The 17497-nt window shown below is 37.6% G+C and overlaps 1 protein-coding gene across 1 annotated transcript in view; it reads right to left on the bottom strand.

The window, feature by feature from the left end:
• Positions 1–17033, bottom strand: part of LOC139744625 (uncharacterized) — an 86029-nt gene extending 68996 nt beyond the window's left edge. Inside the window, exons 1-2 of the mRNA XM_071655055.1 lie at positions 16851–17033; positions 5686–5804 (exon numbers count right to left, since the gene is read on the bottom strand). Coding sequence (XP_071511156.1) covers positions 5686–5727 — 42 coding nt within the window. The 5' untranslated portion in view covers positions 5728–5804; positions 16851–17033. The remainder of the gene's footprint in view (positions 1–5685; positions 5805–16850) is intronic.
• Between the last annotated feature and the right edge of the window lie 464 nt (positions 17034–17497).

The raw sequence follows: 17497 nt of genomic DNA, 5'->3' as shown, positions 1-17497 counted from the left end.
TGATTTAACTGCCCGAGAGGACCAACACTTCTCATGTGATTCTATTTTTACATAACTGTGGGGTATTTTCGGGCAGCCCAAATCCCGACAACCTGAATTTCGCGGCGGAAGAATTCAAGGTCATGACTTGCCAAATTCCGTCAGTTCGCATGGATGATGCAGTATTCACACAGCAAAGCAACATGGTCAACGTGTATATGATGCCTACATCCCAATGAATTAACATCAATTTTATACAGTCGCCTCATTTGCCAGGTATCGGTGGACAGTCCTTGTGTAAACAGTCGGCGACAAAATGAATGAAACAATCAATTACTCTCATTGCGTGACAGAGTGGTTGTTGAGTTGATTCTTGCTTGAACAAAGTTCCTGACAGCATTCATTATTTTCATTGCCGTATCTTTCACTCTCAAGACGGGTTCAACCTCAGTTTCGTGTTGACAAAATTGTATATCACCTGAACGCACCTGGGATGCATTTTATTAGCTCCAATTTATCACCACTAGTAATTGCTTTAAAATAGTGGCATTGTAATTTCAGTACAATATCTGTGAGATTGCAACCAGTTGAAACATGACCAGTCATTTTACCCGAAATGGCATCGATGATTTGAGTACTGCTGTCTCGGATAGTCGCCAATGACATCACTGGCATCAAATATGACAAGTCTCTGGTATAATGCAACTTACACTGTAATATGTACACGGTAATCATTGTTGGAGATCATTTCTAATGAGAATGGTTTGCTTTAGATGATGTGCCATCAAAACATTACCGGTACCAATAAATCATAAACACTCAATTACAATAAAGAGCACGATGTATGGTCCCTATCACAGACAAAATAGCAACAAAAAAAAATAAGCACTACAACTTGTTCAGTGTCAATTGTACATAGTATGTATACATGTACAAAAGTATGTACATTTAAAGCAAAACACAATTTGTTTGGGTGGTGTGAAGCATGTTCTGCATATTACTGCACCTAAGATCATGGTCACACACTGTATTAAAGTGACAAAACTTAACCCCAAATATTTTTATGGTATTTGTCTTTCTTGCACTAAAACCCAAGAGATAAATCTGCTTTGCTTTAAACTTCTTTTATTACAGACAAAAACACATTTCTCAGCACACTCAAATACTCTCTCACACACACCACTGTGTCACATGTTCACAGAAACCTTTGTTCCTGCCATGATTTCTAGAATTAAGTAAAACTTGGTGCATGTCCAAGAATGGAAAGAAAATGATTGATCGTGGTCTCTCAAGATAAGGACAAGGCAGAAGGGGAAAAAAAAAACAACAACAACAAAAGGAAACAAAGAAACAAAACAAGAACCTGACTGGCATACAACTTGGTATCTTTTCATCTCTCCTGGACCCCATTTTTACTCCATTCCATTCATGTCTGGCCTTTGTAGTAGAGGGCCAAGCATTTTGCACCACCTCTTTCAGTCCGATCCTCGGTTCTTTCTTTCACAAATTTTTCTTACCCCTGGTTCAGCGATAACCAATGGAAAGCAAGAAAGAAAAAGTAAGAATGGGCGGGGGGGGGGGGGGGGGGGGGGGGGGCTAGGAGAAGGGAGGGGAAGGGGATCTCAGGCAAACAATAAGGTGTGTGGAGTAAGCCAGGTGCAAGAACAAGTGAATGAGTGTTTTGTGTGGCCAGACAGAAGAAGAAAGGTGCTTGCTTGAAGACTGAAAAGGACTTTCACACTTGCAAAGAACTCGTTTCTAAACGTCCTCGGTTTCTAAACACATTGTCTGTCAATGGAATTACACTTGCATCTTAGGTTAGAATGCAAATTTGAGTGATGTTTTAAAATTTCCCCCAAGCATATTTCTCAAATCACATTTGGCCTATCATGTTCTGTCGGTGTCTTCCAATCTGGTTCTGCCTGATTAAAGTACATGGGCGTGTGTTTGTAATCCCAAGTGCTTGTTCTCTAAAATACACTTGAAGAGGGTGGATCCAACCAAGCTTGACTTTGTATTCAATTCTACCAGGGTGTGTGCGCACATATAGGCCTACACATACATTTGCATGTCAGTGTTTCAAGAGTTGCGTGTTTGATTGACAAGGTGTATGCAACACAGCTGCGGTGTGGAATGTTATTTGCACCATGTACACTGTTCATGTACATGTTGCTGGTGAACGAGACTCATTTTGGTTAAGTCTGAACACTCGAGGCAGCATTACAAAATGCATTTCATATATAAAAATACAAGTTCTTTTGAAGTGTGAATACTCCCCTCTCCCTTTGAATGGTACCATTTGTGGAGTTTTCCAGCCATTGTCATTCCTTATATGGCAAATAAATGACATCGCAAGAAACTTTCAATGAACAAAAGACATGCGAGTAGTGAAAGAGTGCAAAGTTTCCTCAAAGGGAGGGGGAGGGGATAAAAAAAAATGTACTTATGTAGTAACCATAACTATTAAAACCACAGCTACATTGTACATGTACTACTGACGCATTCTAGTAAAACAACGTCCATGTCACTACTCATGCCTTCCAGATTAAAAAATTACCAACATTCATAACATGATGCAATGACCCATTATTAAATGGTTCTTGAATTGAAACATTGTACAACGTAGTACAATCTTTTCCCGTAACACTGGCCACATGCATCCTCTGCAAGACATCTAGACCTGTACAAACATCAGTGGCAAGTGCCATGTAGAGATGCCTTCCCAACATTTGCCGCAAAAATCAGATAGAATCCATACATAGAATTAGAGAAACAATCTTCACAGCCGAGCGAGATCGGGAACAATAGTGTCTAAGTGGTTCTCCCATTGAAACACTTGCTCATAAAAACGGGTGAAATGCAACAGCGATTCTGTTTTGTTTTGAGCAATACAAGAAACCATAAAACATTCAGAGTTTGAAGAACAAACCTTTCAGTTTAGCATCTTGCACATACATGTCTCTATTACAGTGGCATTAAAACAATGTCTTTTTTTTTTTCTGAACAGATATGTTCCTCGTATGTACATCCCAATACAATGTAGCTGTTCTGATTTCTTTTGGTTTTGCATGCCCCCAAACTAAACAAACTCACATGTGCTCCGTACTGATTTGGCAACAGGAAACAGTCTGGAGGGTCTGATCGCCCGGATTGACTCTCTTTGGGAAGTATTTTAAGTCAACTCAAATTCTATTTTTACTCTGCGTTGGGAAGGGCAAGAGTATACCACTGGCAACCCTAGATCCCAAAATGTTTCGTGCCCCCCTATGAGTCAGTGAGGGAAGCCATGTTCGAGACCTCTCATCCTTGTGAAATTAACGGTTTCCACTCGGAGTGCTAGATATCAATCAGAAGTGTTTCTTTCAGTCACGGTTATTAATTTTCTTTTTCCAGTTTTTTTTTTCCTTCGGGGGGGGGGGGGGGGGGGGGGGGGGGGGGGGGGGGGGGATGTTGGGTGACTGGCAAGATTCTGTCCTAATATTGGTTGCATTAATGAGTTGAGCTGTCTGAATGTCTTTCTGTTTGCACACGTACTAATCTGTATACTGTACAGCATGCACATACAGTATGTCCCCCAAAAAATTACAATCAAATTTTCACATTGATAACACCCAATATGATTAAACTGTCGAAATGCTACTTCAGGGTCTTTAAAAAAAAAAAAAAAAAACATCTTAGCTCTATTTTGCAGAAAACCCCATTCAATTTGGTTAAAGCGGTCACAGAGAAATGTGGAATGTTGTAAATCATGTCATGAGTCTGATTCTTCCAAGTTCGGCACTTCGATGCTTTTGTGTGTGAATACAATAGACAGAACTTTGAGGGAAGAGATTCCTGACATCCTTTACAAAATTCCTCATTTCTCTTTGACCACTGAAGCAAATCAAATGGGGTTTTCTGTAAGATGTGGGCAATGAGTTATAGTTTCATACCCTGAATTTGTATTTGGATTGATTGACTATTTTTAAAGATATCGTTGCGGAGGGTCCCGTTGTAATTTTTTTTGGGGGGGACATACGGTATAGTCACACTAGTTAAAGGACAAGTTCACCTTCATAAACATAAGGATTGAGAAAATGCAACAATATTAGTAGAACACATCAGTGAAAGTTTGAGGAAAATTGGACAATCGATGCAAAAGTTACGAATTTTTTTAATTTTTGTGTTGGAGCCGCTGGATGAGGAGACTACTGCAGCTTGTGAGTCATATGCGTACAACAGTATAAAGAAAATGTAAAAGAAAATTCAACATATTTTCACTTTTTTCGCATAATAAAAGAGCACTTGACTTGCCTCTTTCTAAAGGCAGGGGGAATAATATTACCCATAACATTTGTCGGTAACGAGTCAGGGGAATGTGTACTTTTTTCAAAAGATGGAATTTTGTGAAATTCTCTTTATATTTTCCTTATATTGTTGTACGCATGTGACATCTAAGTTATTCAAACACTGCAGTAGTCTTCTCGTCCAGCGGGTACTGCACAAAAACTTCAAAAATTCATAACTTTTCAACGGATTGTCTGATTTTCCTCAAACTTTCAATGATGTGCTCTACTAATATTGCTACATTCTCTCAATCCTTATGTTTATGAAGGTGAACTTGTCCTTTAACATCTCAGGGACATAAACTTTTCATCAGCAAAGATGTTGACAAATCCGTCGCATACAGAGAGACTGTGCATAATTAAAAAATCTTCCAACATGCACATATGTGCTTCTGGATGCAAGGCAAAGTTTTCTGACACATACACGTACCTAGAAATTGAATTCTCATCAGCTCTGTGACTGACCTGGATGAACAATTTTACGCACTTCCCTGTCATAGAAATAGGATCACTGAATCTTTCTTTTCGTCTATCAATCCTTCTCCTTAATATCATCTATCAATCCATCCATCTATCCTTCTATCTATCCATCAACGCATCCATCTCCAGCATCTCATCATCTCCACTCTTATTCATCACTTTCTCTTCCGTTCTGTTTTAATCATTTTAGATCCCTAATGTTCAACAGGAACCACTGTAAACATTGATATTTTTGGGCGATTAATTTTTTGCCCAAAGTGGCTCAAAAACATAATCGCTGGTTCTTGCAATCGCGCTGCGCAATTGTCAACCCATTCAAACTGAGCAGAGAAAATTGTGAAGATATTTTCGCAGGTTTTAGAATTCACGCTGGCCAAAAGCAGCCTGAATCAAATGCAAAAATTAATGTACAATGTATCACGAAAATTTCCGCATTTACAGCACATGTGTCCACGTTTAATGTATATCACACAAAACTGTTTGTCATAATTTATACCACTATAAACAAATTACAATAAAAAGAGCATATCAATGAATTTAAAATTCCATAAAGACTTTCTCCTTTAAGATCCGATTTCGATGAAATCTGAGCCACTCTCTTTGTGCAATCTTAATCTACACCGTGTGGAAACGTTGCATTTTAAACACACACTCAACTGCCATTAAAGCCACACATGCAAGATGTTTCTTTCCAGAAATCTCATTGCATCTGTAAACCGTCATTGGTCGGTAGAGTACACAAGTGAATCGTCACTTCACGACCAGTAGATGAACTGGTCAGAAAAATCATGCCACAAAAACAATAACAGCAATCCAACCACACTCCACCATCTTGCAACTGTGCTTTCTGATTAATTCTTGTATTTCCCCCCTTCCTTTTACTTTTCTTCTCACAACTTACCGATTTCTTCTGAGTAATGATCCTCTTAGGACGCTTTTCCATCTTGACAAGCAATCATGCAGCCGCGGAAGTACCAGGCCGTTAATGATCCACCGTTTTCTCGATTTCTCGGGAGCAACCTGCAGCACACGAAACGTTCAGTTGGACAGACAAGCAAAATTCTTTAAAATCTTACCCAAAAAAAAAAGAAAACTGTTGAGACAAATTTACAGCCCATAGTTTACGATGACATATAACATGGGTACAGTTTTTTAACAACTTGTATGAAATTTACGCATCCTGTGTGTTGAAGACTGCATGGAAGAATAATGGGCCAATCAACAGCACCTCATATATTGTCAGTACACCACAACATACAGTGTACATGGTATGCGAGCTCACGTGTAATGTATTTCCGGCCATAAACACGTTTTATTGTATGTTGAGCTACAGTCTGAAGACAATTGTACATGCATCCTTATTCATTCTTCGTTTTTTTTTTTTTAGAATGTCGTTGACAAGTTTTAATGATGCGAATGTTTCCTCTTTACAAGCACATGAACACAAACAAACACATAAAAGCATGTATCTTTTGCTCTTTTTTTTTTCGTTTTTTTTTTAAAGTCCGTACTCACTCACTTCCATGTTTCTCAGTCTTAATAACAGCAGCAAAATGATGCTGTTATCTTCTGTTGCACGTACCGCTGTATTTCATGTCTTCTTTCTCATGTGGGGGGGGGGGGGGGGGGGGGGGAGGGGGGGCATACAATATACCTCAAGCCACAATCAAATCTTCTCTACATGCATTATATATGGCTGTACAGAAGCCATACTTGGCATGAAATCTCTTATCTCTGTGATGAAAAAAATCAGAAACTCTCCAATTTCACATTACATATTAAATGTTCACATGTGTTTTACAAATTGTATGCCTACAACTTGTGTGACAGAAATAATCTACACCAAACACCACAGTTGTACAGTGTATAGCATATGTTGTATCATAGCTCCTACTCTACACATTGTACAGTGTACAGCATATGTTGTCATAGCTCCTACTCTACACCAAACACCACATATGTACAGTGTACAGCATATGTTGTGTCATAGCTCCTATTCTACACCAAACATCACAGTTGTACAGTGTACAGCATATGTTGTATCATAGCTCCTACTGTACACCAAACACCACAGTTGTACAGTGTACAGCATATGCTGTATCATAGCTCCACTCAAAACAGGATACAAAATCACCAGGCATTTCACTCATGCTTGTTAAGCTTCCATTCCACAGTTTTAATGCTCTGACTCATGCAACATCATGGCAGAGTTAATAATGAACTCACAGATCTACAACTTTCCTTCGTGATGGCCTTCATTTACTTATCCCATGAAAACCCTCATTCTAACCTCTCCACATATTAAAACACTTACAATGTAAGTCTATTACTCTGATTCGAGCAAGACCCCCTCCCCCGAATGTAATGCAATTTATAATACATTTAATCTACATCACTGACAAAAACTTTTGACAACATACTGTATAACAAGAAAACAAATAGCTACTAGCTAAAAGCTAACGTTGTCTGGAATATATATCAATTTATCTGGAAACATTAGAACCCTTTCACTGGAAATACCACATTTTTTTTTTGCAACATTAAATGATCTTTCATGCATTGCTATTGATATATGATTTGTACTTCATAATTTTACCCTTACTAACTGCACGTCACTTTCACACCATATTCACTCATTCCTTAAAATAGAAAAAAAAATAAAAATATGAAAACAAGTTGTTGGCCAAAAGCAATTCTATACATGCACAGAATATGTTACTCTTTTACCTGCCAACAAGTATAATCAAATGCGACTGCAAACACTGCGCTGTGCTCATGTGGACTTTATGTCACTTTAAAAGAGTAGCGTTGATTATTTTACCTCTGACGAAGATTCTGCTACAGTAGGATCGAAAGCTCAGGCCCCTTCTGACTCCATTTCACTCTACTGGCTCACCATTATTGGATACGCAGTTTTCAGCAGCCTCTCTTCTTCTTTTTTTCTGCCTTAAAAGTGTAATGTCATACACATCAAATATCGAGTGTTTTATTCAAATTGCACAGAAAAAAATATTAAAAATGTCACTATGTATTGTAGTCACTATGTAGACTTGCATGTTTTTTAAGAAAAATGTGATACTAGTCACATTCACAAACAGAAATTAGATGACATGGCAAATGCATCAATCCCTCAGACATGTAAGCCATCCCAATAGCTGACAATATGTCATAAAAGTCATTTTTTGTCTCATGTCTCAATGAGAACAAGATTGCATTTGAAACGTCATCACTGCTAAATCATGAAAACTCTCAAATTAAATATACTGTTTACCATGGGGAGCAGTGATATAAGAAATGTTTGAGATATCACATTTGATGTATGTGTAGGTAAGTTGTATCACAAAACATCCTACCATAAAAATATCTTGCAATACAGCCGAAAATATAAGGAAATATCACTGTTTTTCTCATTAAACCAGAATTGTAGATGGTTTGGTCTAGAAACATTATTATTATAACTATTGTTCAGATTTTGTATATCTAACAATTACTTAAAGGGGAAGGCTAGTAACTGATCAGTGGGAATCAGTGGAAATGCTGGGAGATGATTGTTCCAATCCTTATGGGATTCATTCAAGAGTTCATTGTATATCTATTGTTGTGTGAAAATGATTTGTTTCAGAATGGTCTCATATTCAAGTAATGTGCAGTTTAATGCTTCCAGGTTAGCGTCCCTGGTCAGTGACGGAGCATTAATCTGCACATTACTTGAATATGAGACCATTCTGAAGCAAATAATTTTCACACAACAATAGATCATATGAACTCTTGAATGAATCCCATAAGGATTGGAACAATCATCTCCCAGCATTTCCACTGATTCCCACTGATCAGTTACTAGCCTTCCCCTTTAACACTGATTATACCAATTCAAATTTTTACATTGATTGTTTCTATCCCTAACTCACATTTTAGAAATATTTTGAAGCACTAAAGCTGGGTTTTTGTTTCATCTGCAAATGGTAAATAATGCCTTTGAATCAGTGCGAAGGATTCAAGTCCTTCTCTTCAGAAAGGAAAATTTAGTGATGACTTGTGAGCAAGTCTGCTAGGAAAATGATAGTGCCGTTTTCATTGCACTCAAAATAATGTCTTCTTTCTGGTTGCGATCCTGATTACGACTCAAATGTTAAAATTTCTACAGTGAGAATGCAAATAACACATATTTTAATACAATTTGGGTTGCGATCCACATCGCACAAATTAGTGCAATCCTGTGCAAAATGATACGAAGCTGTGCAGTGAGAACGGTGACTGCAAAAAATTTTGAGATTTTATATCCCACAATGCACTGCACGTGTCGGGCCTTGCTACAGTATTTTTACCAGCTCTGACATATTGAATTGGCATCGTGACGTAGTAGGCTTACCATTCATGTACATGTGCAGGTCAGCTCTTCGCAAATAATCATGACCCAATAAGCTTCGACATTTTTTTCATTTTTTTTTTTTTTTGAGAACACTAAATCAAAAAGATGCAACCATGATCGTGAGCCAAATTTCGAAATTTTCAGAATGAAAGCGGCACTTGTAAGGAACAACTCACCCTCAATTGGTGCCATGTGATGGCGCCACAAGTATTACCCCACATACGGTTTACACCAAATATTTTGCGAGGTTTTTATTTTCACAAATTTCATGAGTCGGTTGTTATTCACAAATTTAAAAACAAGCGAAGATATGAGCTCTAATCACAACATGAATGTGACCGTGCACACACATTTCTCCGTTCAGTACTGTGCTCCACAATCACAAATTTAACCACTCGTGTAATTGTCAGGAAGTCCTGATTTGCGAAAAATTAGACTTGCTGAATATACATGTATAAGTAACGCATACAGTAATGTGAAACTCTGAAATCAGATTACTTTGCATTTTACCCAAATAGGAAAACAAACAAACTGACAAAATGTCACCAAATTCTGTTTGTTTAACTCTTATGACTGAAGTCTACTTGCACAAGGAAGAGAACAGAATTTCCCCTCAAACGGATTCTATGGCATAAATTAAAAGAAAATTGCTTACTCACAGCATGGGACTGGAGAGAATGTGAACTACACCAAAAGAAAGAAATCCACTAACAGTGTTCTGACAACCATATCTTTTTTTTCAATCAATATACAATAGACGAATATAATGGTCAGACTCACATTATGAATGAACATGGGCATGAAAGGTTTCAACAAGAAATTCATCTCAGTACCCATTTATGGTATCTAAATCAAATGTCTGATTCCCGTTCCAAGAAAGCTATGGAACAAAAAAACAACAAATGTTCAACATACGCTGTACATGAACTTCCTGTGAATCCCAATTAATACGTTAATGATACAATGTGTTTGGCACGCTTCTGGTCTCATCTGGCTGTTTTGAAGATTCTCCAAGAATACATTGATAATATCTGGATACCTGCATGTGATATCAATTACCACTACATTCATTTAGGATGTACATGTATCATATGCAGGGTCTTGCTGAATTTCAGTATGGAGGGACTCCAGGGTTGTATTATTTCTTTTCAACAAAAAACGTAGCATACAATGTACAGTGTGTAATGCACCCAGTAGATTATGTACCAATGCCGATAAAGTAATTGTCTTGCCCCTCCACATTATAACCTCCTCCCCCCCCCCCCCCCCCAAAAAAAAAAAATGAAAAAATGAAAAAATGAAAAAAAAAATGGAAAAAAAATGGGGGAAAAAAATGTGTGTTTGCTTAGATTCGCACCGTTTCCATTAGGGAGATGTGAATGTAACCGTGTCCACAGTCAAGGCAGTTGTTGCATAAATGAAAATATAATTCAGACCAGGATATGACAATAGCCTAAAACAGCAATTTTATCTTCTACTGCAGAATGAAAGCAGCATCATTCTTTTAATCAGTACAGAAGTTTACATTGCTACAATTTGTACTTTCACTGAACTGTACATGTACAGTAGCTCACGCACAACTCTTTAATGACAAATAATGTGGCACTGTTGGCTTCAAAACATGAAGTTGCTGTGTGTAACCCATAGGATGGGCATAAAACTGCTTACATACAATGAAGGCCTACAAACTGTACATGTAAAATCTAGAATTATAGCACTCTCATGACATAGCTTGGCTTGTGGTATAAAAAAAAAGAAAAAAGAGGAATAAATAAATCATCAGAAAAGGCTGCCCATATCATCACATCTAATAGAGTCAATCCAACCCCACTAAATGATGTATCACATTCATCAATGGCACAATTGCAGAGTGAGCAATTGCAATTACAGGTGGCAAGTGAAGGCTGCATTTCCTGTCAAAACTTAAGGAAAAAATATTATTTAAAAAAATCATATCTTTTGTCCGACTGTCCATCAGTCAGTTCGCCATCATCTCCGTACTGCAGACCCCCTCTCCTCTTCCTGCCCTTCCCACCCCCCCCCCCCCCCCCCATTAATGAATCATGGGCTAACAGTGTTCTGTTAGTGTTCTGTTTATGTCATGAGGTACCAATACATCAGCTCTGTGTGTCAAAAGCACGGGAACATTTGGCACAATTTGAGAACTGGGGAAGGTCAAAGTTCACCCCGAGGTCCCTGAATCTCCTACGGTGCCTACTGTAAGTGAGGCTCGAGATCCCGTGAAGGCGTCACAGATCACAGACATGCACATGAGCATGAAAAACATTGAAGGGGGAGGGGATCAGTGGAGTATAATACTGCAAAACCTTCCTGTATTTATGTCATACCAGTACAGTGTAAAGCCAGAGCCCTCACAGAAAATTGAAATACTCATTTCAGGCTTCTCAAGAGATGTTATCAAGGGCAATATACAGTGTACTTTGTATTTAAAAAATGTGCAAATACATGTACCGGTATTACCACGTCATGGAATATCCCTCAAGCTTTAATACCGTGGGTAATTTCAATTTTTTTTTTTTCTGTGTGCATTTTATAGCAAAGATTCTTCCTCACAATTGAAAAGACTTTTTCAAATTCTGCTACCAAAACAAACTACTGTATTAGGCTCTGTATAATAAGAACAGCAATGGGATAAAACAAATGAAGATTTAATTTCCTATCCTATTAAACACTTAAATGAGTAGTAAAACAAAAAAAAAATCATAAAAGTTCTAGCACCAAATGACACATACTAGGTTTTTCAGACCTTATGGGGAAAAAAGTGGCTTTAATCTTCAAGGGCGTAATCTTTTCTACCGCCTTCGCTGGTACATGCGCAATGTACTTTACATTGTACATGTAAATGTGATGGCAGATGCATTGCTTGTGCGGCAGACAATCATTGGTACATTGCAGCATCTTAGAACATCTGCCGTTTTCACCAACATGCTTTTGCAAATTGTCCCCCATTGTACATCCACTGAGTGTTTGCATTTAACACTTTGTTCACACCCCCATCAGCATGACCGAAAAAGTTCCAATCTTTTTTTTTTCCCTCTCTCTCTCTCTCTCTCTCAGTGTGCACGGCATAACTGACACGTACAATGTACAGTTCAAGAGCTTGAATAAACACTACAGCAGCTAAGAAAATTGGCCTAAAGAGCATCCAATTAGTATAGCATGCATGGAGATTTGGTTATGCGGATAAAGCTTAAAAGTAATGAAAAAAAGATGATCAAACAAAATTTTATCCACTTGACTAAGCAGGAAATGTTATTTGTAAAAGGCAAATTGAACTCTGGAATAATAGCCTGTGTATCTACAATTGTATCTGAAATCTTTACATTCTCAAAACTCTGGGAAAGAAAGGGCAAGATGTACAAATGTAAGACATACACAATTTTGTAAACTGACTTCCCGATAGACAGTTATGACAAGCTCTTCTTATACAAATGTACACATACATACATAAACACAGTCATACAAACACACACACACACACACACAAATCGGATTTAAATCTGCAACTCTCAAGGAACTCTCCTATTTAAAACTCCGCTAAGTAATAACTGCGGTGAAAAAAAAAAAAAATCAGTCTTATCATTTCTTCACAAAGTGAAAATCCTCATCTGAAGCTATTTACTTTGGCTCTAGTCTTATGGTTTTGTGTTTCATTTGGCACGCACATACTCTGGTTGAAAAAAGGGGGGAAAATGTCACTACATGGCAACGTCTTCATAATTCAAAGCAACAAAATGTGACAATCGTCATGACAACAGAATTAGCATTTGATGCAGATAAAATCATGTGTGCCTCACGTTCTCTGTTCTTAACCATAAAGCCATCTCACCACGCAAAATGATTCCTTCTCTGTGAAACCTAAAGCAATAAAATAAAGTCTTTTGTTGTTGTGTTTACGTTATGTAGAAAGAAAATCATTCCAACAGATATGCGAGATTTGACTAATATTCTTAAAGGCATAATCTACCATTTGCAGATGAAACAAAAACCCAGCATTAGTGCTTTAAAATAGTTCTAAAATGTGAGTTACGGATGGAAACAACCGCTGTAAAAACTTGAATCTGTATAATCGATGTTAAGTGTTATTAAATACACAAAATGTGAACAATACTTATAATAAAAATATTTCCAGACTAAACCATCTACAGTTACGGTTTATTGAGAAAAACCCTGATATCTCCTTAGATTTTAGATTTTATTGCAAAAATTTTATAATGGTAGGATGTTTTGTGATACAACAGACCTATACATTGTATGCATCAACTGTGGTATCTTGAACATTTTTGAAATCACTGCTCCCAAAGGTAAAGTGGACCTGTAAAGCATAACATGACAACTTGATGGGGGCAATACAATGATAAATATAATACACAGAATTGATTAAGATTTTCTCAATAGATTTTGCTGGGTTTTTTTAAATACTTCTGTAGGGGGGGCAACAGCAACACAATTATAAATATAAAACATTTTGCACAGATTAAGACTTTAGATGATTACTTTTTTATGCCCCTTTTCAATCAAAAATTAATCATTAAAATTTTCTAGAATAGAAAATGATATCTGATATTTTATGTCATCCGTACTGCATGGTACATTCAAAATACAATGTAGACAAAATTGTAACTGCCTTGTAGGCAACAATACATTTTGCTTAGATTGAACTCAATCTATGATTATCTTTTTGAAATAATGGCCCAAATAAATCAAGAATTTACTTTTGTAGCTTTCCTGGAGGTGTATAAAAATGATTTTGGTCTTATGATTTTGTAGATTGCAGTTTCTAAAATATGGGTGCCATTACAGGGTTGAACATGCTGTCATTTTGCATGTATACATGACATGTGGCTGTAAAACTGTACATGTGTAGTCAGTTACATCCTGGTCAAAATGCATGCTTTTTCTTTTTTTTTATATACTAAAGACAGAAGTAGAAGTAGAAAAAACATTAAACAAAGCATATAGTGTAGAATTGAATTGCAGACATTGAGCACAGGAAATAAACTTGAATATACATTTCAGGTACTAATTGTAGACATGTTTGTATTGATCTACACAGAACTTAAGCCTCATGGTTACTCAGTAACATTTTCTCGGTGTATTAGACAATGAATTTATTAATCTGTATATTAGGAAGATTTTTTTTTTTTTGCAAGCACCAAAAGAAAAAAAAATCCAAGAATATTGATTTTCTTAAAGTTAAAGCAATGGGGCTAATCATGTCATATACACATACAACTACATATTGTAAATCCCAGCATTAAAACAGAACTAGTTTACAGTAGATACCCGGTAACATGAAATGTGTAATGCTATAAACTGCATTTCAAATGTTGAGAATATCATATTTTCCCAATCTTGTATGGTTGGGTATACGTATACAACTACTGTAGCTTACAGTCCTCTTGAACCATCAATGATGTCAAATCATTGACATCAGTAGACATGAATGTTTATTCAACCAATCTTATCAAAAGCCTCAAAACAGATATATTCAACTAATTTCATTGAAAAACAGTGAAATTACACACACACACACACAAAAATGTATAAAAAATGTTCTGTGACTGACAAAATGACATATACTTATAAACCAAACATGGTATGACATACACTGTGTAGTGTGTAAATTGGACAAGTCACAACAAAGCAAGGAAAATATAAATGATATCTACAATGTACACAAAAACATACTACAATTGAAAGCATGGACATTTTTTTGTCTATGGACAGAATGCAGTTTTCAATTTTGTAGTGCTATCACACATAGCTTACATGGAAATTTCAAAACAAAGAATTTTTAATGTTTGCAGAACTACATTTGTACAGCACATGGAATTGCCTGATATACAATGTACATATATGTGATACTATTTCTGGGGATGGGGGGGGGGGGGGGGGAGGAAACTTACTTACAGCACTTGATGACTAGTCTAGAAATATTTTGGTCATTATGACACATACGTGTATGTTTTCTTTGTAATTCTTGCCTTCTGTATCTGTTCAACAGTTTCTCAAGATCACGGTGAAAGATGGAAATGCATAAGATTTCCACATGCACAGGCCATATCCTCCACCAAAAACACATATTACTAGTAATACAGTATTGTTCCTCACGTGTGGATTAGGATGAGGTCAGAATAAGGGATTTGGCAAGAGGTAAAAATGTACTAAACATCGTGTTTGTAGCTACATGTAGCTGTACTGCCTGATGAGTATACAATGTATGTTCAGCAGGGGGTTCATACATACAATGTACATCAAACTCTAAGAAATCGTGTGGTGATGTAATTTCAGATACTGTATACGCTGTTATTTCTGCGAATGACGAGGTCATACTCCATTTTCGCAAGATGTTGTTTTCGCGAGATGTTATTTTCTTGAATCGACACCGACCTTTATGCTAATGCTCTATTACAAAGCGCATGGAGACATTTTCGCATGTTGTTAGATTCACGATCCAACGGTGATTCGCGAAATTTGCGAAAATAACAGCTTATAGTTATACAGTACCATGCCGGTTCATATGGGGTTGGGGCTCCGGTTTCTTTCTCTCTAAATTATTGGCTATGAGGCCTATCACAATGACACATTTCGTTTAAAGACACTATGTTGATTGAGTTTGCGACAGAGGGCATAATTTGAAACTGACTTGGCTTCCAAGGAAGCATCTAGATTCTATTTTGAAAAGGGTAGCTTTCTGCAAGACATGCAAGGTGGCACTGCACACCGTGCAGCAAAGTTGTCACAAGATGATTTTCAATTAGAACCTAAAATTTATGTCCATCTACCAGGCGACTAAACTTTACCTTGATTTACTCTGTCGAGTGTTGTGTTGGATGCTGAACTGTCATGCAACAGCAGGACGATTAAAACTAGTAGGTCCTACTCCCAGTGCCCTTCTATTCTTATTTCATCTTACACCGAGTTGTTACAGATCAAAAGATCCCAGGCAATGAAACGGGCTCTCAAACTTACCTTGTGGCAGTCGTGCATAGGTTAGCAATTTTGTTTAATACATAGGTCTACATGCCCTGAGGCTAAAGATGACCAATTTTTATTTTTATCCCTCAACTTATTTTGATTTCTGATACACTCTATCCCTCACGTCTTATGTAAAATTTATCCTGATCTGGAAACGAAATCTCTGAAATGTTTTTGTAGTGGATGGTACCGCATATGGAACTCTTTTCTTTCCTCGTCTTGTTCACGCTGGATTCTATTGATGTTTCTACTCAACATTTTTAACAGAAATCTGACCCTGTATGAGACTCTGAACTTCATCTTTGAGGTGCTAATCATGTACTTAGCAAGATCGATTCTCAATGAAAGCTCGAAGTGTGGCCTTCTAATCATTACTGCTCTCGAAAACTACACATTGCCACATCCCTTTGGAGAGCCGGTCAGTACTCAAACACGAGCTACACTAGGTCGACAAATGGCCAGCCCTTCTACACCAGTCGCCGCACGCCGCGGCACCGGGCGAGCTCTTCGCGCTTTCAACCCTGTTATGACCCTTTCTGCATTAGTGCTGTGCGGCGACAGTGGAAGGTGTGTACAGCGGCGCGACACACACACAAGGGGTGCGGGCCACTGGCTGGGCGACTTGATAACATCCCCTATTCGCCCAGTATCTCCAGTCTCGCTAGACGCCGTCAACACACAAGCCACAAACTCACCTAAAAATAACGCGTGCCGTGTCCAAATATGTATTCCAAATATTCATCCACACAGCCGGGAAAACCGGCCAACTTTACGCAGCTCTAATGCATCCTAACATGCGGCGAATTTAATAAATTCCAAGGGTAGAAAGCTGGACCTGACAACAAAGAAAGTCTCGCGACGGGGCCATCTTGCTCCAGTACATGTGCAAAATTTACGACAGTGCGCATGTGTAGACCAATCAAATTAGCCGGTCATTTAATGTGATACGCACGTGTGTTGTTGTTTTATCAAAGTTGGTAGAATCATTTCCGGAAATAAAAGTGAAAGTTCGAAGCGGTAATCCCCTTTCCTTCCCTTACACACGTTCTCTATGGGAATTATGATACGAACTGATAGTCTTTCTCCCAGAATAAATAAACACTTGTATGAAATTCTGATCTCTTGAATCGAAGTTGGAAAGGTTTCCCTGAAAGCCCATCGAACTTCTTTGAATTAAATTGCCGCTTTCGGTTCCAAACACTGGCATGTTTCATCGTCATGTAATTACGCATGCATATATTAAATATTATATTGAAATACTAGTTGTTTGCTTGATGGTTGCAAAACTACATGGTATCACAGATAATCATCTCATACTACCTCAATGTACTTACAAATCTCA

This window comes from Diadema antillarum, unplaced genomic scaffold (assembly GCF_040938485.1).
Source record: "Diadema antillarum isolate AM-2024a unplaced genomic scaffold, OU_Dant_1.0 seq00001199_RagTag, whole genome shotgun sequence".
NCBI classification, from domain to species: Eukaryota; Metazoa; Echinodermata; class Echinoidea; order Diadematoida; family Diadematidae; genus Diadema; species Diadema antillarum.
This window is presented reverse-complemented; position numbering and strand designations above follow the sequence as displayed.